General features: G+C 60.2%; 1 protein-coding gene across 1 annotated transcript; it reads left to right on the forward strand.

The window, feature by feature from the left end:
* The first annotated feature begins 3,844 nt into the window (after positions 1–3,844).
* Positions 3,845–25,805, forward strand: LOC144277613 (transitional endoplasmic reticulum ATPase-like). The gene is made up of 18 exons (XM_077838514.1): positions 3,845–3,964; positions 5,033–5,144; positions 7,027–7,199; positions 10,493–10,635; positions 10,882–11,012; positions 12,103–12,234; positions 12,839–12,941; positions 13,467–13,600; positions 16,295–16,430; positions 16,774–16,886; positions 18,035–18,199; positions 18,296–18,418; positions 20,167–20,379; positions 20,923–21,101; positions 21,813–21,942; positions 23,513–23,671; positions 23,980–24,131; positions 24,768–25,805. Exons 1-18 carry the CDS (start codon positions 3,945–3,947, stop codon positions 24,886–24,888), a joined length of 2,439 nt encoding a protein of 812 aa, XP_077694640.1. The 5' UTR covers positions 3,845–3,944; the 3' UTR covers positions 24,889–25,805.

The raw sequence follows: 25,805 nt of genomic DNA on the forward strand, positions 1-25,805 counted from the left end.
GGGTGTGGTGTATAAAGGAGCAGTGAACTGTATCTAGGCTGAGGGGTGTATAGGGACCAGCCAGCCAGTATAGGGACCGGTGTATAAGGAGCCCAGGCTGCTTGTGTGGTTCAATTCTCCTTGTGGCACACAGTTAATAAAGCATTTTTGAAGGGCGGGGGGGGCGCGACAGCAGTGCCCCAGGACCAGGTAGCAGCATCCACTGGTGCGCTTGCAGCTGGGGATGGGAGCAGCTGGACCAGGCTGGGGGAGAAGATGGCACCACCCACAGCCGTCTGGGTGCATCCTCTCTCCATTGAGAAAGTCCTTGCATCACCTGCCGGAAGACAGGGCCATCCGCAGAGCCTGGGCCCATTCGCTCTGCAGCGGGGAGGGCTTGACTCCCACGCGATTGGCCCTGCACATACAGCCACAGCCTGCAGGAGCAGTTCCCTCTGCCCAGCAAAGCCCGAAACCCCAGCACAGGGGGAGTCCCTGCTGCAGGGCAGGGTCACCCTGACTATGCTATGAGAGAACCCAGGACCTGGCTCCCAGCCCCCTGCTCTAACCACTAGACCCCGCTCCCCTCCCAGAGCTGGGAACAGAGCCCAGGAGTCCCAAAACCCAGCCCCCTTGCTCCTAGCATGACAAACCGCTCCCCTCATGAGTGTGATTCACAACATCTCAGAATCGGGGCTGCCCTGAGTGCAGAGGGGAGGACCCACAGAAGTACGGCCGTGTCACCTGGTATATCACGGTGTCAGGAGAGCCAGGATTGCCACGTCCCATCCAGCAGCAGGCACTGGTGGAATCACAGAATCATGGGACTGGCAGGGACCTCGAGAGGTCGTCGAGTCCAGTCCCCTGCACTCAAGGCAGGACTAAGCAGTATCTAGACCAGAGGTGGGCAAACTGCGGCCCGCGGGACCATCCTGCCCCGCCCTTGAGCTCCCAGCTGAGGAGGCTAGCCCCCAGCCCCATCCCTGCTGTCCCCGCTGCCCCGCAGCCTCAGCGCGCCATGCTGCGTCGGGCAGCGGGGCTGGCTCCGGTGGGGCTGTGAGCTCCTGCTCCCCTGAGAGGCATGGTAAGGGGGTGGTGAGTGGGGGGGTTGGATAAGGGGCAGTCAGGGGACATGGGGTGGAGGTTCTGGGGGGGCGATCGGGGGACAGGGTTGGATAGGCATGGGAGTCCCGGGGGGCCTGTCGGGGGTGCGGGTGTGGATAGGGTTGGGGCAGACAGGGAGCAAGAGGGGTTGGCTAGGCGGTGGGGTCCCAGGATGGGGCAGTCAGGGGACAAGGAGCGGGGGGGAAGGGTTGGATGGGTCGGGGGTTCTGAGTGGGGCAGTCGGGGGTGGGAAGTGGGAGGGGACGGGGGCCAGGCTGTTTGGGGAGGCACAACCTTCCCTACCCAGCCCTCCATATAGTTTTGCAGCTGCCATGTGGCCCTCAGGCCAAAAAGTTTTTCCACCCTTGATCTAGACCATCCCTCACAGCTGTCTGCCTAACCTGCTCTTAAAAATCTCCAGTGACAGTCACCTGCTGTGACTCCCTGGGCAATTTATTCCAGTGGCTACCTACCCGGACAGTTAGGAAGTTTTTCCTAATGTCCAACCTAAACCTCCTTTGCTGCAACTTAAGCCCATTGCTTCTTGTCCTCTCCTCAGTGATTAAGGAGAACAATTTTTCTCCCTCCTTCTCTATATAAATCCATGGTACGCCCATATCTCAAATCCTGTGTGAAGATCTGGTTGTCCCATCTCAAAAAAGATATATTGGAATTGGAAAAGGTTCAGAAAAGGGCAACAAAAATATATAGGCAGATGGAACGGCTTCCATATGAGGAGAGATTAGTAAGACTGGGACTTTTTAGCTTGGAAAAGAGATGACTAAGGGGGGACATGATAGAGGTCTATAAAATCATGACTGGTGTGGAGAAAGTAAATAAGGAAGTGTTATTTACTCCTTCTCCTAACACAAGAATTAATAGGCAGCAGGTTTAAAACAAACAAAAGGAAGTATTTCTTCACACAACACACAGTTAACCTGTGGAACTCCTTGCCAGAAGATGTGAAGGCCAAAACAATAACAGTGTTCAAAAAGAATGAGATAAATTCATGGAAGACAGGTCCATGAATGGCTCTTAGGCAGGATGGGCAGGGATGGTGTCCCTATCCTCTGTTTGCCAGAAGCTGGGAATGAGTGACAGGGAAAGGATCACTTGATGATTCCCTCTTCTGTTCATTCCCCCCCTGTTGGAAGACAGGACACTGGGCTAGATGGACCTTGGGTCTGACCCAGTCTGATCATTCTTACATTCTAACAACCTTTTATTTACTTGAAAACTGTCATGTCCTCGGTCAGTCTTCTCTTCTCCAGACTAAACAAACCCAATTTTTTCAATCTTCCCTCATAGGTCGTGTTTTCTAGACTTTTAATCATTAGTCTTGCTCTCCTCTGGACTTTCACCAGTTTGTCCACATCTCTCCTGAAATGGGGTGCCCAGAACTGGACACAAGACTCCAGCTGAGGCCTAATCAGCGCGGAGGAGAGCGGAAGAAATTTTTCTTGTCGGTGCTTAATTTGTACTGAAAGAGGTGAGGGGACTCAAGCAATTTCTTTTACTTTCATAACTGAAGCAGCAGGCCTAGAAGTGCCAGGGCTATGAACTGCCAGGCCCAGAGGTGTCAGGGCTATGAACTGCCAGGCCCAGAGGTGCCAGGGCTATGAACTGCCAGGCCCAGAGGTGTCAGGGCTACGAACTGCCAGGCCCAGAGGTGCTGGGGCTATGAACTGCCAAGCCCAGAGGTGCCAGGGCTACGAACTCCCAGGCCCAGCGGTGCCGGGGCTCAGCCCTAGCAAAAATTAAGCACTTCTTGTTGTGTCTTGCTCTCAACACTCCTGCTCATACATCCCAGAAGGATGTTGGCTTTTTTTGCAACAATGTTACACTGTCGACTCATATTTAGCTTGTAATCCCCTATGACCCCAGGATCCCTTTCCGCAGTACCCCTGCCTAGACAGTCAGTTCCCCATTTTGTACGTGTGCAACTGATTGTTCCTTCCTAAGTGGAGTACTTTGCATTTGTCCTTATTGAATTTCATCCTATTTACTTCAGACCATTTCTCCAGTTTGACCGATCACTCTGAATTTTAATTGTATCCTCCAAAGCACTTGGAGACCCTGAATGCCCCAAACAGCCAGGTACAAATGCACCCACCTAACCAATCCCACATTCACTCCTGCCCAGCTGCACCCTGGGCCCTGCACAGAGGGACTTGACCCACACGTTCACCCAACTGACTGCCCCCCCAAGTCCCTTTGAACTTGGTCCCACCCGGCCCCCTCAGCTCAGCTGCTCTGGAGCAGAACCAGGCACCAACAGTGAGCAAAATAACCCCCAACCCCGCCCCACCACTGCCCCTTCCCCTCCCCGAAACAGCCCCACACACCACACCCCTTCCACCAACCTCACCACTCCCCCTCCCCTACCCCCCCACCAATCCCTCTTCCCCTCCCCCCAAACACCACTCCCCTCCTCACCTCCCAAATACCCCCCCGACGACACCCCCTCCCCCAACCTCACCTCTCCCCCCAAACGTCCCCCCACACAACACCCCCAGCCCCACCTCACCACTCCCCCCAAAACCCTCACACACCAACCCCCCTCCCCCAACCCAACCCCTCCCCCATACCCCCCCCCTTCAGCTCTGGGATTCCCCAGGCCAAACACCACCCCCTCCCCCACCAAAAACCCCTCCAAGCCAACCCAACACCCCCACACAAGGCCCCCCCAGGGTCATTGGCCACCCCCGGTCTCTGCCGCTCCCCCTGTGTCCGCGGGGGGCGCTGGCCGGGCGGGGCGGGGCCGAGCTCCAGCCGGGGCGGTCCAGGGCCGGGCGGGCGCAGGCAGCCGCGGGCGCTGCGGGACGGTTCGGGGCGGCCCGGGCGGGGGTAGCGCAGCCGAGATGCCGGGCCCGGGCGGGGAGTAAGTGGGGGCGCTCGAGGGGCTCCACCCCCCCTGGGGCGGGGGGCAGCCAGGGGGGGTCCTGCAGCTGGGAAGAGGCTCAGCCGGGGGGAGGGGCCGGAAAAGTTTGGATCCGAACTTGCAGGGGGGCCTACCCCCAAGTGGGGGGGCTGGGCGGGGGGCTCTGGCGCGGGGGGATCCCGAGTTTGTTGTTGTGGCGGGGGGGGGGGCAACTGGTGTCTATAACGGGCGATGAGCCCACGCCGCGGGGTATTTATAGGGGAGGCTCTTGGCACCGGCTGGGGTGAAACACGATCCCCACACGCGCCCGGGACTGGCACAGAATCAGCGTGGCAGAGGGCAGCCCCGCCCCCAGGGGGCCCCGGCGTGGGGGGGACACAAATTCCTAGGCTTGTCCCCCCCAGTGGTGCGGGACACAAACAGTGGTTGGGTCTGTTCCGGACCCGGGGCCCGAACCCGAGGCCCGCCTGTACCGAGAGGCCGGGCCGTAGCTGGCAGTGGTAGCAGGTCTTTTACCCTCTGTGTGTCCAACTCCCCCCCCCCATCCTCCCCCGCATCGGCTACTGTGACTCCCAAATCCTGGGGGCCTGGCTGAGGGACCCACCCCCCCTTCCCAAGCCCCAGGGGCCTGGCTCCATGTCCCTCCCGCGGTCCTCCCCCAAGACACCCTGTGGCCTGTCTGTAACCCCCCCCACACTCTCCTCCACACTTTAGTGCCTGTCTCTGATCCCTTCCCCCACCTCAAACCGCAGGCCTAGCAACGATTGCCTCTCTGCTCCCCCTTCAAAATGCAAAGTGCTCTAGTTTTCCTTGCATCCCCTTGGCCCCCCCGTCCCCCAAAGTTGGGCTCCCAGACCCCCCTCAGCTCTGGGATTCCTCAGGCCAGGCATGTTAGGTAGGGTTGGGGTCTGAAGGCCCCTCTAAAATTGACATTCTTCCCCCCACCCCCAAGGAGTCCCGGGAACCAGGCCCTGCATCTCCCGCTCTCCCCTGTCTGAAGGGCCCGTGGCGGGGCTGGCTCTGTTTCCTTTGGGGAGGGAGACCCTCTGACCCCTCTCCCCTCTGCAGCTCCAAAGGGGAGGATTACTCCACGGCCATCCTGCGCCAGAAGCGTCGGCCCAACCGGCTCCTTGTGGATGAGGCGGTGAATGAGGACAACAGCATTGTTAGCCTGTCACAGGTACGGCCCCCGTGCCGCATGGAGACCCCTGCCCCAGCCAGCCGCCTGGCCTGCCAAGAACCGGAGCCCCTTCCCCCCCAGGGAGGCAGGTGGCCTAGTGGGCCGAGACTGTGCAGAGGGGTCAGCTGGGGGGTACTGGGGGGACACAGGCTTTGCTCTGTAGCTGAGCCGAGGCTCCTGGGAGCTCCCTGCTGCATCCCGGGACACTCACTGACCAGCAGAGATTGAACCTGGATTCCCCTGCTCCTAAAGCGCCTGCCCTCTGAGCTCTGTGAGAATCCCCTGTTGCTAGCAATACAGGGGCTAGGACCCATAGCTAGGCAGGCTGGATTCCCGCCAGGAGAGGGTGAAGGTAACGCGTGGGTACACACCCCTACGCATGTGTATACATAGCCACATGCCATCTACATACATGCACCCCCACCCACACACCATCTACATGCACCCCCACGTGCATCGTGTACGCTCCAAAGCGCACACATCCATCATGTGCATACACTCATTATTCAAACGCTGCACATGCATAAACCATGCACGCATCCACGCCTCCACATACCCCAGGCATGTACACACCCCTGCATGAGTACTACCCCGTGCACCCATGCATGCACCCGTCGTGCACATCCACGCTCCAAGCACACACCCCCCATGCAATCTCACCTGGGCACCATGCAGACATACACCACACACACACAGCCCCAACATACCCTATGCATATGCACACGCCATGCACACACACTGTGCACACGCCATGCACATACGTGCTCCAAGCACACACCCCCATGCAGTCTCACATCTGCGCCATGCACATTGTTACTCCTGGGGGAATGCTGCATCACTGTGCGTGTGCAGAATTCATGGTCTCCGCAGATTTCTTTGCTTCCCTGCAGAAAAATGACTTCTGAGGGGAGAGCAAAGGGAAGCCACAAGAGCAGTCACACGCCCCTCCCCGGCAGCACAGGCAGGTCGGTTCAGGTGCCCGGAGCAGCCAATACAGATGTAAATCACCACTGGGGGTGTGTGAAGGGGTGGGCAGTTGTGTGTGTGTGTGTGTGAGAGAGAGACACTCTGTACCTCTCCCTCACTATTGCAGCACACTCAGCATGGGGAGTCAGGGCTTCAGGGAATGTCTGAGGAAGCCGGCGTGGCACAGGCAGTCCCCTCAGGCAGAGCAGAAGTAGCAGCCTGCCTGCTTAGTGAATTGTTCCCATTGTCTTTGTGAATTTCCCTGGGAGTATAAAACAGGTGTTATAAGTTTTAAGGCTCCTTCACATGGCCAGAGTGGTATAAAGGACAGTCTGGCCTTATAAATGCTTATGGTGCTTTAGTGATTAGAACTGGTCTACATTTTTGGACTGAAAACATTTCTTATCAAAATGTGCTCCATGAACTGTTTGCTACTGACCTTTCTGGAGATGGTCAGTAGCCAGTATAAATTGTGAGTTTGATTCCCCAGCCCTCACTTGCTCTTCAGTTACCTATGATGTAACACTGAACATATGGCCGCATCTATTTGTTGACTAATAAGTAGAAATAAAGCGTCAAACCTAGCTACGTTACTATTAAGCAAGGGGATTTGGGGATTTCCTCCAATGCTCCCCACTCCCATTCTCCATCCATTGTATTGTAGTTTAAATAAATTACCTACATAATTGAAACCAGCATGCGTTATTCTGACAAATAAAATATGCAGAATTTTGCAGATGTTTTAAAATATCGTGCGCAGAATTTTTAATTTGGCGCAGCATTCCCCCAGAAGTAGCACATGTACCATGTACATACCCCCGACACACCCTTTGCATATGGACACACCATGCACCCCACACATTCTGCAAATGCCCCCGTGCCCCGTGTGCTCCGTCACCGCCCGTCTCCATTGCAGACCAAGATGGAGGAGCTGCACTTGTTTCGGGGTGACACGGTGCTGCTGAAGGGCAAGAAGCGCCGGGAGACGGTGTGCATTGTCCTCACTGACGACTCCTGCCACAGCGAGAAGATCCGCATGAACCGCGTCACCCGCAACAACCTCCGCGTGCGCTTGGGTGACGTGGTGAGGTGAGTGCCGGGTGGGCCCCTTCCCTCCAGCTCTGCAGCTAAGAAGGGGCTGGCCTGCTCAGGGTGCGGATGGGAGACTGAAATTGGGAATCCCTGGGGTGCTGCAGGGAGCGCCCTTCTGTGACACCACTCAGGTTTGGGTGGCACCTCACTACCACCTGCCCTTAGCAGGAGGAAACCAGGGCTGTGCCTGCTGGGGTCAGATCCCCAACTCCCCCAGTCCCGGGCAATACAGTCACTCCTTTCTCTGCCTATGCAGGCCCCGCTGGCCCTCTGCGGTGGAGCGAGAGGCACACGGCAACCTCCGTGCGTCCCCTGGGAGAGCTCTGCCCTGGCTCGCTGAACAATCACGGATCCGCTGCTCTCAAAGAAGCAGCATACCCGGCTTGGCCTCAGGTCACGCCCTGCTTCACGCTGCACTTTGTCTGCAGTGACAACAAACCAAAGTTCATTTAACAAAGGGAAGAGATTCCCAGGGGAGCAAGTAGAAATATTTGGGAACAAAAGGTTACATGGCAAATGTAATTGTAACTCACATTCTAGAGCCTAGACTTGTTCACCTCGATCCTTTCGTGTCATAGAGAGCGAAGTTCACCCCAGAGTCCTTCTGGCGTTTTTCAGCCAGGCCTAGCTGGGAGCTTGTTTTCATGAGGCAAACCGTGCTGCCAGCTGGTCCCCTGGTCCAGAATGCTATGTCCCTTTGCAACCCCCAAATATGTATATGAAAACGGTCCTTTGATGGTGGAGAGCCTCCTGCCGTGTGTCCCTGCCTGCAGATTTTGCAGTCTCTTGTTAATTTCACAGTCCTTTTGATCATTGTTCCCTTTAAGCTGCGTGCTTGCCCACAGATCCGAAACCCCGCACCCGCGGCGAAACCCATCGCGCACAAACATTTGCACAGCAGAATTTTTTGGTGTACACAGCCTGTCAAAAATTAGAGGGAACATTGGTCTTGATTAGTTGGTGGCCCCTCATTGAAATAGACTTACACTGGGAAACACACAGTAAGTAACCCCAACTGTCCAGACAACGTGATGGGATCTAAATGAGCTGTTACACTCAAGAAAGGGATCTTGGAGTCACCGGGGATAAGTCTCTGAAAACATCCACTCAGCGTGCAGCTTTCATTGTTCAGAACAATGAACGGACTGTTAGGAACCCCTAGGAAAGGGCTAGGTAGTGAGAGAGGAAATATCCCAACGCCACGCCATGGTGCGCCCACACCTTGAATACTGTGTGCAGCTCTGGTCACTCTGTCTCCAACAAGAAAAAGGTACAGATGAGGGTGACAAAAATGAGTAAAGAAGTGGAACAGTTTCCATAAGAAAGGAAATTGAAAAGACTTGGGCTGGTCAGCTTAGACCAGAGATGACGAAGAGGGGACGTGACAGAGTTGTGTAATATCAGGAGCAAAGGGACGAGGGAAGTGTTACTGGTCCCTTCACAGAACACAAGAACCAGGGGCAGCAGGTTTCAACCAGTGGCTCTCAACTTTTCCAGACTACTGTACCTCTTTCAAGGAGTCTGACTTGTCTTGCGTACCCCAAGTTTCCCCTCACTTAACAACGACTTGCTGACAAAATCTGGCATAAAAATACAAAAGGGTCCCAGCATGCTCTTGCTGACAAATGGCTGGCTCTCTCGTTTTTACCAGGTCATTATAAAGTAAATCAATCGGAATATAACTATTGTACTTACATTTAAGTGGATAGTCCACAGAGCAGTATAAACAAGTCGTTGTCTGTCGGACATCTTAGTTTGTCCTGACTTTGCTGGTGCTTTTTATGTAGCCTGAAGTAAAACTAGGCAGGTATCTAGATGAGTTGATGGACCCCCTGGAAGACCGCTGCATACCCCCAGGGGTACGGGTACCCCTGATGGAGAGCCACAGGTTTAAAACGAAGAAAAGGAAGTACTTTTTCACACAACGCACAGCTGACCTGTGCAACTCGTTGCCAGGGGCTGTTGTGAGGGCCTCTAGTATAACTCGGTTCAAAAAAAGAATTCGGTAAGTTCCTGGAGGACAGGTCCAGCAATGGCTATTAGCCAAAATGGTCAGGGATGCAGCCCCACGCTCTGGGTGTCCCTAAGCCTCTGACTGAGAAGCTGAGACTGGATGACGGGATGGATCCCTTGGCTATTGCCCTGTTCTGTTCATTCCCTCTGAAGCACCTGACTGGCCACTGTTGGAAGATGAACCATTGGTCTGACCCAGCCTGGCCGTTCTTGTGTTCTTAATACACAGTGACCAGCCCGAGAGAGAAGCGTCCACTTCCCTCTTCCTGAACAGAGCCTGCCCGAGGCATGTTGCCTCCTTGGGCCCTGCCTTTAACGTCAAGGCTTTAAGATTGTAATGTCCGGTGCAGATGCATCAATCTGGGATATTATCCATGCCCAAGTTTTGCAGTGTCTCTGAGGGCCAGTGGGGTATTCGCACTCAATAGAGACCTGACATGCCCTGCTTGGATGAATCATTGTATGGGGGGCTCAGTTAGGGGTAGTCTCCACAGCAGTCAGCACCGGGGGCGCTGTGCTGCGGGGAGCGGGGGGGCTCAGCAGGGGATGCTGTGCTGCGGGGAGCAGGGGGCTCAGTACGGGGGCGCCATGCTGCGGGGGGCTCAGCAGGGGGCGCCGTGCTGCGGGGAGCAGGGGGCTCAGTACGGGGGCGCCGTGCTGTGGGGAGCAGGGGGCTCAGTACGGGGGCGCCGTGCTGTGGGGAGCAGGGGCTCAGCAGGGGGCACCGTGCTGCGGGGAGCAGGGGGCTCAGTACGGGGGCGCCGTGCTGTGGGGAGCAGGGGCTCAGCAGGGGGCACCGTGCTGCGGGGAGCGGGGGCTCAGTACGGGGGCGCCGTGCTGTGGGGAGCAGGGGCTCAGCAGGGGGCACCGTGCTGCGGGGAGCGGGGGCTCAGTACGGGGGCGCCGTGCTGTGGGGAGCAGGGGCTCAGCAGGGGGCGCCGTGCTGCGGGGGGCTCAGCAGGGGGCGCCGTGCTGCGGGGAGCGGGGGCTCGGCAGGGGGCGCCGTGCTGCGGGGAGCGGGGGCTCGGCAGGGGGTGCTGTGCTGCAGGGGGCAGGGGGCTCAGCGGGGGGGGCCAAGTTGTGGGGAGCGGGGGACTCGGGGGCGCTGTGCTGCGGGGAGCGGAGGCTCAGTATGGGGGGGCCGTGCTGCGGGGGGCTCGGCGGGGGGGGCCGTGCTGCGGGGAGCGGGGGGCTCGGCGGGGGGCGCCGTGCGGCCGGGGCCTCGGCGGGGGGCACCGTGCTGCGGGTGCCGGGCTGAGCCGGGGTCTGTCCTGCAGCATCCAGGCCTGCCCAGACGTGAAGTACGGGAAGCGGATCCACGTGCTGCCCATTGACGACACCATCGTCGGCCTGACCGGGAACCTCTTCGAAGTGTACCTGAAGCCCTACTTTCTGGAGGCCTATCGGCCTGTGCACAAAGGTGAGCCGGGGTCGGGGGGAGCCCTGAGACCTACCCCCCCTTCCTGGGATGATGGTTCGGGGGGCAGCTCCCTGGGGGGGCAGCACGGGGCTGGCTGTCTTACCTCTGTTAGGGGAAGGTGGGGAGGCGCCCAGCCTGGAGCGGGTTGGGTAGGGCTGTCCCCCAACAGGGGGGCCCCCGCCAGGTGTGGGTTGGACTCCCCCCTACCCCCAGCTGGCTCGGTAACAACATCCCCTCCCCCACCAGGTGACATCTTCTTGGTGCGTGGCGGGATGCGGGCCGTGGAGTTCAAGGTGGTGGAAGTGGATCCGAGCCCCCACTGCATCGTGGCCCCTGACACCGTCATCCACTGCGAGGGTGAGCCCATCAAGAGAGAGGTGGGTGCAGCCATGGCCCTGCGCCCTTCTGCAGGTGCCCCAGAGACTGCTGGATCCGGGGGGGGCGCGGGAAAGGGCCCGTGGTGCTGGATCTGTGGGGAGGTGGAGCAGGGCCCGTGGTGCTGGATCTGGGGGCGGGCGGGGAGAGAAGGGCCCATGGTGCTGGATCGGGGGGAGGCGGATGGGAGAAGGGCCCATGGTGCTGGATCTATGGGGAGGTGGAGCAGGGCCCATGGTGTTGGATCCGAGCGGGGGGAGGGCCCATGGTGCTGGATCTGGGGGGGGCGGGGGGGAGAAGGGCCCATGGTGCTGGATCTATGGGGAGGTGGAGCAGGGCCCATGGTGCTGGATCCGAGCCTGGGGAGGGCCCATGGTGCTGGGTCTGGGGAGGGCGGGGGGGAGAAGGGCCCATGGTGCTGGGTCTGGGGGGGGCGGGGGGGAGAAGGGCCCATGGTGCTGGATCCGAGCGGGGGAAGGGCCCATGGTGCTGGATCTGGGGGGGGGGCGGGGGGGAGAAGGGCCCATGGTGCTGGATCGGGAGGCGGCAGGGAGAAGGGCCCATGGTACTGGATCTATGGGGAGGTGGAGCAGGGCCCATGGTGCTGGATCGGGGGGGGGGGCGGGGCGGGGGGGAGAAGGGCCCATGGTGCTGGATCTATGGGGAGGTGGAGCAGGGCCCATGGTGCTGGATCTATGGGGAGGTGGAGCAGGGCCCATGGTGCTGGATCTATGGGGAGGTGGAGCAGGGCCCATGGTGCTGGATCTGGGGGGGGCGGGGGGGAGAAGGGCCCATGGTGCTGGATCGGGGGGCGGCAGGGAGAAGGGCCCATGGTGCTGGATCTATGGGGAGGTGGAGCAGGGCCCATGGTGCTGGATCTATGGGGAGGTGGAGCAGGGCCCATGGTGCTGGATCCTGGGGGAGCAGGTTGGGTCGGGGCTGGGTCCCAACGGGGTGGAGGCAGTGTGGCTGTCTGTGGGGATCAGGGTCTGGTCCCAGAGGGGGAGGGAGTGGGTGCTGGTCCCAGGGTGGCTGCCACGGTTTTGGGAGGCCGGCTTGGTCGCACCGTGACCCTGCCCGGCACCCGCGCAGGACGAGGAGGAGAGCCTGAACGACGTGGGCTACGACGACATCGGGGGCTGCCGGAAGCAGATGGCTCAGATCAAGGAGATGGTGGAGCTGCCCCTGCGCCACCCAGGGCTCTTCAAAGCCATTGGCGTCAAGGTACCGTGAGCCCGGCAGGGCGGGGCCACCTCATCCAATCCCACAGCCAAGCAGATCTCACTGTTAGGACATCCCTGCACGAGCAGCCCTGCGCTCCTCCCCAGAGGCAGCTGCATCTCCGTGCTGGGCAAGGGATCCCTGTGTAATCAGCCCCAGCACTCTGCCCTTTAAGCTGTTTCCCCCCCATCTCAGAGCAATGGGGTCAGGCTCTCTGCAGACGCAGGCAGCAGCACTGTGTCCGTGACACCCTCTGTCATATTTTCTACCTTTTCCTCCCAACCATGAGGGCTGGCAACACGCTTCTTAGCAGAAGCTGCAATCCTGATGTCGTCCAGGACCCCATTTGCTGGGTCCCCAGACATGGGCCTCAGTCCAGCCTGGGGTGCCCCCAGAGCCATCTGGATGGTCCCTCTCCCTCTGCACCCCAGGACAGGACCATCTCAGCCTCGATTAACATCGCAGTCACCTCCCTCCACCACCTCTCCTGATGGGACACTGGGTTTGGGGGCATCCGCCCTGCACGTCGCACACGTGCCCAATGCAGCCTCCTTGGGCAGTTTTCCCATCGGTTGCCTCTTGCCAACTGAGTCTGTTCCCTCCTCAGCCGCCCCGAGGCATCCTGCTGTACGGCCCCCCCGGCACCGGGAAAACGCTGGTGGCCCGAGCCGTGGCCAACGAAACAGGAGCCTTCTTCTTCCTCATCAACGGTGAGAGACGCCAAGCAGGAGGGGGCAAAGGGTGGGGAGCCCATCCGTCCCCACATGTCTGGCCATCCTTCCACATGTCCGTCTGTCCGTCCCCACGCATGCCTGTCTAGTCTGTCCCCACGCACCCCCCTCTCTCTCATCTTTGGCATTTCTCATGCATCCCTCGCTGTGGTCTCCGGCTGCCCTCCCTCTGTGCTGCCCGCCCCACAGCACCCACCCTCCCTCCTGGTCCACTCTGCCAGGGGTGGGCTGGGTGCCCTCAGTTTTTCCCTTCATCCTGGCACTCTCCCATGCTGGTATGGTGATGCTGCCCGGTGCAGAGGCCCCATTGTGCCTTGGGTTTTCATGGCTTCCTGACCCCTTGCTGGGGATTCCCTTCTGCTCTGAAGCATGCGGGTGACTGGCCCCTGCCATGGCCCTGCAGGCCGGCATCACTCCCTGTATGAATAGCCATGCGCCTCACCCCAGCTGATTCTCAGTGCCAGGCAAGGGACCCCTTTATAAAGAGCCCCTGCCCCCGCCCAGGTCCGGAGATCATGAGCAAGCTGGCTGGCGAGTCAGAGAGCAATCTGCGTAAAGCCTTTGAGGAGGCCGAGAAGAATGCGCCGGCCATCATCTTCATCGACGAGCTGGACGCCATTGCCCCCAAGAGGGAGAAGGTGAGATGGGGTAGGGGATCCCAGTATAAACAGCCCCCGCGCCCCACCCCAGTGGCAGCCGCATCTCAGCATCAGGGAGGGATCGTATGTGAACAATCTAACCGGTCAGGGTGAAAGTTGAGGGAGAAATAGTCGATGTTATTGTCACGGATCCACAGGCCCAATGCTCTCGCACAGCCCTGGGAGGACTCCTTTAGTGCATCAGCCCCCTTAGGCTGATGGTCAGCCCCTTGGCTTCCCCACCTCGTGGGACCGAACCTCTGAGCCGTCAGCACCCCTGTGTCACGCCATGAGCTCCCTGCAATGAGTCCACCTGGATTGGACCCCTGGGGGAGACTTGCACCCCCAAAGGGAGCGGTGCAACCCCAGTTTCCTAATTCTGGAGTGACTCTCAGCCAGCGGTGTATAACAGCAGGATTTATTAAGGAACACAGCTTAGAAAGTCTTTAGTTAATATGAGAATGGAAAGTTACAGCAAAGTGGCGTCAGGCCCCAGCCCAGAGCCCTCTTGACTCCTCTGTAGTCCACATCCAGAAACTTCTGCTTCCAGCAGCCCCCACTTAACCACCTCACCTGGCCCCTCCTCCATCCTTTCTCCTTGTTCCCGGGCATCATGGTTATTAGTCACTAGGTAACAAATGTCCGGGCAATTGGAGGGACCATTGTTTTCTGGGACCATCCCTGGGCCTGGGGCGGTCGACAGACAGCCAGGCATCAGTCACACCTGGGTCTCTGCAAACTTTTTCCCTGACCTATTTCAGAGTAGCAGGCCTGTTAGTCTGTATCCGCAAAAAGAAAAGGAGGACTTGTGGCACCTTAGAGACAAACAAATTTATTTGAGCATCAGCTTTCATGAGCTACAGCTCACTTCATCGGATGCATTCAGTGAATTTCCACTGAATGCATCCGATGAAGTGAGCTGTAGCTCACGAAAGCTGATGCTCAGATAAATTTGTTAGTCTCTAAGGTGCCACAAGTCCTCCTTTTCTTTTTCCCTGACCTAGTTATCCACAGAGCTCATGGGGGAAACTGAGGCACACACAAGACTCATCCAAAATATTGTGAAAAATTCTCATTCTGTCACAGTAATATTTCAGTCGGGCTTTTGACACAGTCCCGGATGAGATTCTCATACGCAAACTAGGGAAATGTGGTCTAGAAAAATATACAATAAGGTGGGTGCACAACTGGTTCAAAGATACTCAAAGAGTACTTATCGATGGTTCGCTGTCAAACTGGGAGGGTGTGTTGAGTGGGTCCCGCAGGGGTCAGTCCTGGGCCTGGTTCTAGTCAATATTTTCATTAAATATTTGGATAACGGAGTGCAGAGAGTGCTGATAAAATCAGCGTCTGACACCAGGCTGGGAGGGCTGCTAGCTCTTTGGAGGCCAGGTTTGGAATTCAGAACGACCTTGACACATTGGAGAATTGGCGGGAAATCAGCAAGATGAAATTCAGTAAAGACAAGTGCAAAGTACTTCACTCAGGAAGGAAAAATCGACTGCACAACCAGAATACGGGGAATACCTGGCAAGGCAGTCGTAGTGCTGGAAAGCGGCTGGGGTTCTAGCGGAGCACAGATCGAATATGAGTCAACAGTGCGAGACGGCTGTGAAAACGGCTGATCTCGTTCTGGGGTGTAGGATTAACAGGAGTGTCGTACATAAGACACGGGAGGTGACTGCCCTACTCTGCTCGGCACTGGGGAGGCCTCAGCTGGAGTCCCGTGTCCAGTTCTGGGCGCCGCGCTTTAGGGAAGATGTGGACAGGTTGGAGAGAGGCCAGAGGAGAGCCACAAACATGATCAGAGGTTTAGCAAACCGGATCTCTGAGGAAAGGTTCAAACCTGGACATGTTTAGCCTGAGAAAAGACGTCTGAGGGGGACCTGAGAACATGCTAAGGGCTGTTACGAAGAGGACAGAGATCAGTAGTTCTCCGTGTCCCCGGGGGGTAGGACAAGAGGCAATGGGCTTAATCTGCAGCAAGGGAGATTTCGGTTGGATATTAGGCGAAACTTTCTAACTCCAAGGGGAGTTTGGCTCTGGAACAGGCGACCAAGGGTGGTTGTGGAGTCCGCATTATTGGCGGTTTGTAAGAACAGGTTGCACCAACCCAGGGACGGGCTGGGGTTACTTGGCCCTGCCTCAGGGCAGGGGGCTGGACCTGGTGACCTCTGGAGGCCCCTTCCTGCCCCCATCCCTAGGATTCTGTGATCATTGATCATAAAGAGGGGCCGTGTCGTGTCTGCTGGAGGCCCCAGGGCACGTGCACATGCTTGTGTGCACCCGCCTGACCCTGGCTGGCTGGTGTTTCTCGCTGTCTTGCTCTGATGCCAGCTGCCCTGATTTCCTGCTTTGGCCGGGCAACAGGGGTTGGTATGGGGTGGAGCGAGCCCGCTGCTGGCAGGGGTTAGGGTTTATGGGATTTTACAGCGCCAGATCCTCCTGCTTCATCTCGGATGTGAGGCCAACGGTTCCCAATCAGAGAGGGAAGAGCAGGGAGTCCTCAGGGGCATCCTCAGTCTGGCACCAGGGGGCGCTGTGCTGCTGGGGAGTGCCCTGTCATTAGACGGTGCTGTGTCCATGGCTCAGCCTGGCCCAGAGCTGGCTGAGCAGCAGGGAGGTCCCGGGGGCCCTGGTCACTGGTGCTGCGGAGTCTCCCCATTCTCAGCCCAACCCCCTCCCCTGTTGCAGACACATGGCGAGGTAGAGCGCAGGATCGTGTCCCAGCTGCTGACGCTCATGGACGGCCTCAAGCAGCGGTCCCATGTCATCGTCATGGCCGCCACCAACCGACCCAACAGCGTGGACCCCGCCCTGCGCAGGTTTGGTAGGTGCCCGGGTGTGGGGCTGCAGGGACATGGGGACCCCACCCAGGGCCCTCACTGTGGGAGGCAAGTAAATCCTGGACTGAACGTCCTGGCTTCCTATCTTCCCCCTGCTGCTGCGCTAACTGGGGATAGAACCCAGGAGTCCTGGCTCTCAGCCCCTGCTCTAACCACTAGACCCCATTCTCCTCCCAGCACTGGGGATGGAACCCAGGAGTCCTGGCTCCCAGCCCCTCCTGCTCTGCTTGCTAGCCCCCAGCCCCCGCTCCTGGGGCATGATGGTTCCACACGCTGTGTATGCTTGCGAGGGGCTGGGCTGAGACCCCAACCCCTCTCCTTCCCCAGGGCGCTTTGACCGCGAGATCGACATCGGGATCCCAGACTCGGTCGGGCGGCTGGAGATCCTGCAGATCCACACCAAGAACATGAAGCTGGCTGAGGACGTGGATCTGGAGCGGGTGAGAGGGTGGGGTTGGACGGGGCGGGGGAGGGAGAGCTGGGGGGTCGTGTACATGGATGTGGGGGTGGGGGCAGGTGTGTGGGGACTGGAGTCTGTATAGATGAGGGGAGGGTCATGTGTGCTTGGGGGGAGGGTGGGGCAGGGGAGCTGTGATCTCTCCCCTGTGGCTGGCTGGTCCCTCCCCATAGCTCCATCCCCAGCTAGTGCCTCCACCCCCAAGGTCCCCTGGCTAGCCCCTCCCCACAGCCCACTGCTCTGTGGCCCTGTTCCCTGACTGGCCCCGTTCCCTGGCCCCCCGCCTCCCATGGCCCCGTTCCCTGGCCCCCCGCCTCCCGTGGCCCCGTTCCCTGACTGGCCCTGTTCCCTGGCTGGCCCCCCATCCCCTCCCATGGGCCCGTTCCCTGGCTGGCCCCCGTGGCCCTGTTCCCTGACTGGCCCCATTCCCTGGCTGCCTGTGGCCCCGTTCCCTGGCTCCTCTCCCCCCTCCCCTCCCGTGGCCCCGTTCCCTGGCTGGTCCCGTGGCCCCGTTCCCTGACTGGCCCCATTCCCTGGCTGCCTGTGGCCCCGTTCCCTGGCTCCTCTCCCCCTTCCCCTGCCGTGGCCCCGTTCCCTGGCTCCTCTCCCCCCTCCCCTGCCGTGGCCCCGTTCCCTGACTGGCCCCGTTTCCTGGCTGCCCGTGGCCCCGTTCCCTGGCTCCTCTCCCCCCTCCCCTGCCGTGGCCCCGTTCCCTGGCTCCTCTCCCCCCTCCCCTGCCGTGGCCCCGTTCCCTGGCTCCTCTCCCCCCTCCCCTGCCGTGGCCCTGTTCCCTGACTGGCCCCGTTTCCTGGCTGCCCGTGGCCCCGTTCCCTGGCTCCTCTCCCCCCTCCCCTGCCGTGGCCCCGTTCCCTGGCTGCCTGTGGCCCCGTTCCCTGACTGGCCCCATTCCCTGGCTGCCCGTGGCCCCGTTCCCTGGCTCCTCTCCCCCCTCCCCTGCCGTGGCCCCGTTCCCTGGCTGCCTGTGGCCCCGTTCCCTGACTGGCCCCATTCCCTGGCTGCCCGTGGCCCCGTTCCCTGGCTCCTCTCCCCCCTCCCCTGCCGTGGCCCCGTTCCCTGGCTGCCTGTGGCCCCGCCCCCCGTGGCCCCGTGTCAGGCGCCCTGTGGCTGCAGGTGGCCAGAGACACGCACGGGCACGTGGGCGCGGACCTGGCGGCCCTGTGCTCCGAGGCGGCGCTCCAGGCCATCCGCAAGAAGATGAACATCATCGACCTGGAGGACGACACCATCGACGCCGACATCCTCGACGCCATGGCCGTCACCATGGACGACTTCCAGGTAACCTGGCGACCCCGCCCCTGGGCCCCGCCCCTCCTCCCCAGCCCGAGGCCACGCCCCTCATGCTCTTCCCCCCCATGTCCCCCCCCCCCACAGTGGGCGCTCAGCCAGAGCAACCCGTCGGCGCTGCGGGAGACGGTGGTGGAGGTGCCCCAGGTCTGCTGGGAGGACATTGGGGGGCTGCAGGAGGTGAAGCGAGAGCTGCAGGAGCTGGTGCAGGTGAGTGGGGGGCTGCACCCGCCTTGCCCAGGCTAAGCAAGGATCCGCCCGTTTGGGGCTTGGATGGGACTCTCCCTCCTCCATGCCAGCCCCAGTGCCCCAGTGCAGTGCTAGGGGGCGCTGTGCTGCAGCGGGCGGGGTCGGGGCTGTGACAGGTTGGGTCACAGAAACCCCCTTGGGAACTGCCACCGGGTGTGTTGAGGTGACCGCTGAGCCCATTTTCCCTGGCAGCCTGGGACTTCAGTACCCTGCCTTGTTTGAGCCAGACACGCCAGCCTGCTGCAAACACAGACCCGGGTCTGAGCCACGTCCCCCACAAGCTGCCGGCTTAATTGAAAACAGCTTAAGAAGTGATCCTGTCTCCAACACCCAGATGCCCAGTTCCCAGTGGGGTCCAAACCCCAAATAAATCTGTTTTACCCTGTATAACGCTTATACAGGATAAACTCATAAATTGTTCACACTCTATAATACTGATAGAGAGATGCACAGCTGTTTGCCCCCCCCCCAGGTATTAATACATACTCTGGGTTAATTAATAAGTAAAAAGTGATTTTTATTAAATATAAAAATTAGGATTTAAGTGGTTCCAAGTAGTAACACACAGAACAAAGTGAGTTACCAAGCAAAATAAAATAAAACGCGCAAGTCTAAACCTAATACAGTAAGAAAGTGAATACAGATGAAATCTCACCCTCGGATGTTTCAATAAGCTTCTGTCACAGACTGGATGCCTGCCTAGTCTGGGCAAAATCCTTTCCCCTGGTACAGCCCTTGTTCCAGCTCAGGTGGTAGCTAGGGGATTCCTCATGATGGCCACCCCCTTTTTTTCTGTTCCACCCACTTATATATCTTTTGCACAAGGTGGGAATCCTCTGTCCCTCTCTGGGTTCCCACCCCTCCTTCTTACATGTCACTGTAAGACTTCCTTACCCACTTGCCAGCACACAGACTTACCGGTAAACAGAGCCATTTACAACCAATTGTCCTGGCTGATGGGAGCCATCAAGATTCCCAGCCACCGTTAATGGCCCACACTTTGCATAATTACAATAGGACCTCAGAGTTATAGTTCATATTTCTAGTTTCAGATACAAGAGTGATACATACCTACAAATAGGATGACCACGCCCAGTAGATTGTAAGCTTTGTAATGATACCTTACAAGAGACCTTTTGCATGAAGCATATTTCAGTTACGTTATATTCACACTCATTAGCATATTTTCATAAAACCATATAGAGTGCAACATCACAGGGGCTCAGGAGGGGGCACTGTGCTCCAGGGGGTGGGGTGGGGGCTCATCAGGAGCCTCTGCTGCAGGGAGCGGGATGGGGGGCTTAGGAAGAGGTGCCGTGCTGCAGGGGGCGGGGTAGGGATTCAGCAGGGGGCGCCGTGCTGCAGGGGGCGGGTTCACCGGGAGGCGCTGGGCGACAGGGGGCAGGGTGGGGACTCAGTAAGGGGTGCTGTGCTGCAACGAGCAGGATGGGGGGCTCAGCAGGGGGCGCCGTGCTGCAGAGGGCGGGGTGGGGGCTCAGTAGGGGGCGCTGTGCTGCAGGGGGCGGGGTGGGGGCTCAGTAGGGGGAACTGTGCTGCAGGGGGCGGGGGGCGGACTCAGTAGGGGGAGCTGTGCTGCAGGGGGCGGGGTGGGGGCTCAGTAGGGGGCACCTCCATGGTGCAGTGAAGGGAGGGGGCGATGCCAGCTTTCTGGGCCCCCCTATCCCTGATCCCTGACCCCTCCCCTGCAGTTCCCGGTGGAGTACCCGGACAAGTTCCTGAAGTTCGGCATGACGCCATCACGGGGTGTGCTGTTCTACGGGCCGCCGGGCTGCGGCAAGACCCTGCTGGCCAAGGCCATCGCCAACGAGTGCCAGGCCAACTTCGTCTCCATCAAGGGTCCCGAGCTGCTCACCATGTGGTTCGGGGAGTCCGAGGCCAACGTGCGCGACGTCTTCGACAAGGTGCGTGGGGCATGGAGTGCTGGCCCGGCTGGGCCTTGGGGGCTCCCCCTCGCACTCAGCCGGGCCTTGGGGGCTCCCCCTCGCACTCAGCCGGGCCTTGGGGGCTCCCCGCCACCTGCCTGGCCAGGCCTCAGGGTGCTGGGGCATGGGGGGGCCTCTCTACTGCTCCTACCCATGAGCCCTGGCTGCAGGGTCTGTGTTGCCCCCTCAACCTGCTGTGCTCACCAGTTGTGGGGGTGATGCCTGCGCAGCCAAAGGGGCGCAGGTTTGGGGGGATTCCTGCTAATCGGGGGAGGGGAGCTGCATGGTGCCCCAGCCTGACCCAGCAGCAGGGGAGCCCCTGTCCCAGCACTGCTGTTGCAGTGAGTACCCCCCACCCCCGCCCTGGGGCTCCCCGCTGCCCAGTGCATTCTGTCCCTCTCCAGGTGTCCCCCCCAGGCCCGCCCCTCACTCTCTTCCCCACTCAGGGGCTCCCTGCACACCCTGTTCTCTTCCCCCTCGGGAGCTCCCCCCCACGCCCCACTCTCTCCCCCTGCGCCCCAGGCTCGCCAGGCCGCCCCCTGCATCCTGTTCTTCGACGAGCTGGACTCCATCGCCAAGGCACGGGGGGGTGGCGCGGGGGACGGCGGGGGGGCGGCCGACCGTGTCATCAACCAGATCCTCACCGAGATGGATGGCATGACCAACAAGAAGACCGTCTTCATCATCGGGGCCACGAACAGGTGAGACTCCCCCAGACACCCTGCTCTCCAGGCCCAGGCTGCTGGGACCAGGACAAGCCCCTCTGTGCCGCCCTGCTGCGTGCTCCTGCGCCGTGGGAGACCTGGCCATGGGGAGGGGCATGAGGACCGCGCCCCCCATCTATATGAGCTTGGGAGAGGCACCCTGGGAGCAGGGGTGGGGCAAGGTCCCTGAGAGCAAGGGGGCAGGGTCCGTGGGGTTGGGGAGGTTTCCTTGGGTGGACAAGATCCCTGGGGGCAGGAGACGGGCAGAGGGTGAGCAGGTTCTGTGGGGGTGGGAGAGGTTCCTGGGGGCGGGGGAGGGTTCCTGGGGGCAGGGGGGCAGGGCAGGGTCCCTTGCAGGGGACAGGGTCCCTGGGGACAGAGGGTGAGCAGGCTCTGTGGAGGCGGGGGAGGTTCCTTGGGGACGGGGGGTAGGGCAAGCTGCATGGGGGTAGGGGAGGGTCCCTTATGGGGGACGGGCTTCCTGGGGTTTGTCTCCTTTTCTTCGCAGTCCAGGTTCCCTGGAGAAGCTTTGCACGGCCGTAGTACCCGTGCTCCCCAGGGCTGCTCCGGGGCCGAGGGACGCCAGCGGTGGGGGTGGGTGTATGTGGGAGCTGCCCCCTCTCTGGAGGTGCCCCAGGACGCCCCCTGGGGTGGGTGCCGGGCAGGGGCTGAGGCTGTGTCTCCTTGTCGCCTCCCCCCCATCCCCAGGCCAGACATCATCGACCCAGCCATCCTGCGCCCGGGGCGGCTGGACCAGCTCATCTACATCCCGCTGCCTGACGACACCTCCCGGGCGGCCATCCTGAGTGCCAACCTGCGCAAGTCGCCTGTGGCCGGGGTGAGTGAGCACGCCAGGCCTCGCAGCACCTCCTCCCCCAGCCGCACGGCGCTCTGGTCTCGTAGAGCCGCAGCTTTGCCAACTCTCAGCACTGGAGCCTGAGACTTGCGCTCGTTTCTTCCCTAAATCCCCAGCTCACGGGAGTACAGGGGAGCCCCTCGGCTTTCACGCCCGCAAAGAAATTGTTTTCTAGCTCTTGTGGCTGCAGAGCGGAGCTGGAAAGCGTGAGCCCAGGAGGCAAAGGAAGAGAACCCAGCTTGCATTGTTCAGTATTTAAATCTCGGGATTTTTAGGTTGGTCTCATGATATTTCCCCCAGGCCTGACGCGTGAGGTTTCCACGCTTGGGGTCAGCAACACTGGGGCGGCTTCCTAAACCCACCCTGTGGGGAAGTTGGCGCACTCTGTGTGTACCCATGGGAAGAATGTGTATGTGGGGGGGTGTATGTATGTATCCACCCCAAGGCAGATCCTATTGTCTGTCCCCCCGCCTGACCCCCAGAGAGATTGTGTGTGTGTGTGCCTATCCCCACCCCAAAGCAGCTCCCTTGTGTGTGTGTCTCTGGCCTAAGGCAGCTCCCATGTGTGTCCATGGGCACACAAAAGTGGAGCTGCTCACCCACAAATACATCCCCCAGAGGCTACAGGAGAAATCCTTCTCAGAGTTAGGCTGGTGTCAGTCTGGTTTAAACATGTGAGGGCCAGTGAGGCGGCTCCAGATTGCTGTGTTACTGGGAGCAGAGTCTGGTTTTTCCAGTCCTAGCCAGGGGTGGCATTTGCTGGGGGGCAAGCCCCCCCCCCATGGACAATTTCTAAGAACATGAAAAAAACTTTAATTTGCATCTAAATGGTTCCATGGGACTTTTTTTCCAGCAGAAATTTGAAAACTGAAGAATTGCAGTCAAAAACCAAAATATTTGCATTCTGAAGGCTGCCGTGGTGCCTCATGAATCCTTTCGCCTCTCTAGGCTGGGCTCCCTGGTCAGACTACATGTCCCATGATGCACCATGGTCTCCCTTCTTGGCAAGAGGAAGTGGTGCCTCATAGGAGATGTCATCTGGCCAGGAAGTCTGGTCTAGAGGATGGGGACGTGAGACTACTGAACTACGTTCCCCATGATGCACCACGGCATCCACCCTTGGTGAGAGGTGGGGGTGCATCATAGGAGGCTGTGTCCTTGGTGCATCATGGGAGATGTAGTCTGCCCAGGAAGCCTGGTCCATAGAGGAGAATGGGGATGTGATGCAACCCAACTACAACTCTCATGAAACAAGGGGGTGACATTTTAGAATCAAAATATTTGGGGTTTTTTTATGAGGAACCCAACTTTTCTGCGGGAAATGGACGTTCTAGATGGGGAAAAATGGCTTTGTCCAAAACCTGATTGTCTGAAAAGGGTTTAGATGGAAGGTTTTGATCAGCCTCATGCTCATCCCAGGAATGACTGCCTTTGCCCCCCTCCAGCCCCTGACTGGCTGTGTCTCTCCCACCCCCCTGGAATGTGACCCCCCCAATGCGCTCTTTGTTTCCCTCCCATCCCCTGACTATCTCTCTCTTCCCTCCCCCCGCAGGATGTGGACCTGAACTACCTGGCCAAGATCACCCACGGGTTTTCGGGTGCTGACCTCACTGAGATCTGCCAGCGCGCCTGCAAGCTCGCCATCCGCGAGGCCATCGAGATGGAGATCAAGATGGAGCGGGAACGCCAGAGCCACCCGGATGCCGTCATGGTATGGGGGGGACCTCACAGGGCAAGGGGGCAAACCCCTCCCTGCTGCAAGGCACTGGGGGGCTTGAACCCCCAGCTCCCTGACAGTGGGGCAGCTGCACAGCCTGAGCTACCCCCTCACTGGGGGGGGGTCCCCTGAGCCTTGGCTTCTGCCCCCTGGGGCGCCCCCACCAGGCTGGTGAGAGTGGAGCAGGCCAATCACATGGCCCTTGTTTGCCGATGGAGCAGCCCTGGGTTGGCTGATCAGGGCCAGACCGGGCGTGACCGTGTCATCCGTCCCCCTCCCCCGTCCCCCCTTCCCCTGGGCAGGAGGACGACTACGACCCGGTGCCCGAGATCCGTCGGGATCATTTTGAGGAGGCCATGCGCTTCGCCCGCCGCTCCGTCAGCGACAACGACATCCGCAAGTACGAGATGTTCGCCCAGACACTGCAGCAGAGCCGCAGCTTCGGCAACTTCAGGTAGGGAGCAGATCCCCCGGCGTCGTTCTCGGCCCCAGGACCCCGCCAGCCCTGCCCTCAGCCCCCTGGGATCCCTTCAGCTCCCTGGGATCCCCCCAGCCCTGCCCTCAGCTCCCTGGGATTTCCCCTCAGCCCTGCCCTCAGCCCCCTGGGATCCCTTCAGGTCTCTGGGATTTCCCCCCAGCCCTGCCCTCAGCCCCCTGGGATTTCCCCCCAGCCCTGCCCTCAGCCCCCTGGGATCCCCAGCCATCCCCCCAGCCCTGCCCTCGGCCCCCTAGGATTTTCCCCCTTGTCTGTCCCCAGCTCTTACAATCCACCTACCTGCCCTCACCCGCCTGGGATCCCTCCAGCCCTGCCCTCATCTCTGGGATCTGCGCCCTCCCCAGGACTGCCCCAGCCTTAGTCTCAGCCCATTGGCCTTGCTGTCACCCTCAGCCCCTGGATCCTCTGCCCGCTCTCCCCCTGCCCCACTAGCCCCCCCCCCCCCCGGTGTCACGCTCAACCCCGGGAAGAATGGCCTGCCCGTGGCCAGCACAAGGGGACCCGAGGGCTGATGGTTGTGCCAGACGATGCCTCTGCCAAGGGCAGGGCTCCCTTCCCCCATCCCACTGAGCCAGCCCCGCTCTCTCCCCACAGGTTCCCAGCTGGGAAGCAGAGCGGGGCCGGGGGCGCCGACGGCGCAGGTGGCTCCCGGGAGGGCGACAACAGCCGGGGCAGCCTCTTCCAGGAGGAGGGGGATGACGACCTCTACAACTGATGGGCGGGATCACTGGCCCCGCCCCCTGCACCAAAGCATCAGCTCCGCCCCTTGTGCCAGACAGCCCCGCCCCTTGCACCAGGGCATTTTATACCAAAGCCTCGGCTTTGCCCCTTGCACCAGAAAGCTCCGCCTTCCCAACCAGACAGCCCCGCCCCTGCATCAAAGAGCCCCGCCCCTCGCTCCAGAGAGCTCCGCCTTTCCAACTGGAAAGCCCCACCCCCCCTTTGCACCAGGCAGACCTGCTCCCCTGCCAGCTGCGATTCCCCGCATGCCCCCGTCGCTCTTGGTTGTGTTCTTTTGTGTGGTAACAAACCCAGGTGTCCCAGCCCGCCCTCAGATCACGGGACCCCAGCGTCCTGCGGACTCCCGTGACTTTGGAGAAAGACCCCCCCACCCCCCTCCACCTCTGTGTCCCTCACTGCAGCCTCCCGCTCAGGATTACAGCTCTGGCCAGCCATGGGGCTCCTCCTGCCAGCAGCTGCCCCCAGGCCTGGACGTATCCTGCGGGCTGTGACACTGAGTGCGCCCGCCCTGCCCCGCCCCCAGCCAGGTTGGTCGTTTTGCCTTTCGGATCAGTGGCCCGGGAGTGCGGGGAGGGAAGAGCGTGACTCCCCCTGGGCCCCACCCCTGGCCGATGGCTCTGACACCGGCAGGAAGCAAGAGGATCTGGACCCTGGATCGCTCTGGCACCTGGGCACCATCCTCCCGCTGATGGCACCCAGACCCCCACCCAGCGCCTCCGCCCCCTCCCCCAGCCGCCCCAGAGCTGGCACCAATCACAGGGGCCGCAGGGCCCTGGGTTGGGGCAAGAGGATGTGGGAGGATGTCCCAGATCCCCCCTTGCCGGAGCTAGCCGCATGCGTGTGCCCAGCGGGGTCTGTAAAGGCTGGACACTAGTAAAGATCTGGATTGTG

This window comes from Eretmochelys imbricata, chromosome 20, assembly GCF_965152235.1.
Source record: "Eretmochelys imbricata isolate rEreImb1 chromosome 20, rEreImb1.hap1, whole genome shotgun sequence".
In the NCBI taxonomy this organism is placed as follows: Eukaryota; Metazoa; Chordata; order Testudines; family Cheloniidae; genus Eretmochelys; species Eretmochelys imbricata.

Bases quoted from the DNA above. Each gene is read 5' to 3' on its own strand.
- LOC144277613 (XM_077838514.1), top strand. From the start codon at position 3,945: ATGCCGGGCCCGGGCGGGGA. The intron at 7,200-10,492 runs GTGAGTGCCGGG...TCTGTCCTGCAG, and splicing joins CGCTTGGGTGACGTGGTGAG to CATCCAGGCCTGCCCAGACG. The intron at 21,943-23,512 runs GTGAGTGAGCAC...CTCCCCCCGCAG, and splicing joins GCAAGTCGCCTGTGGCCGGG to GATGTGGACCTGAACTACCT.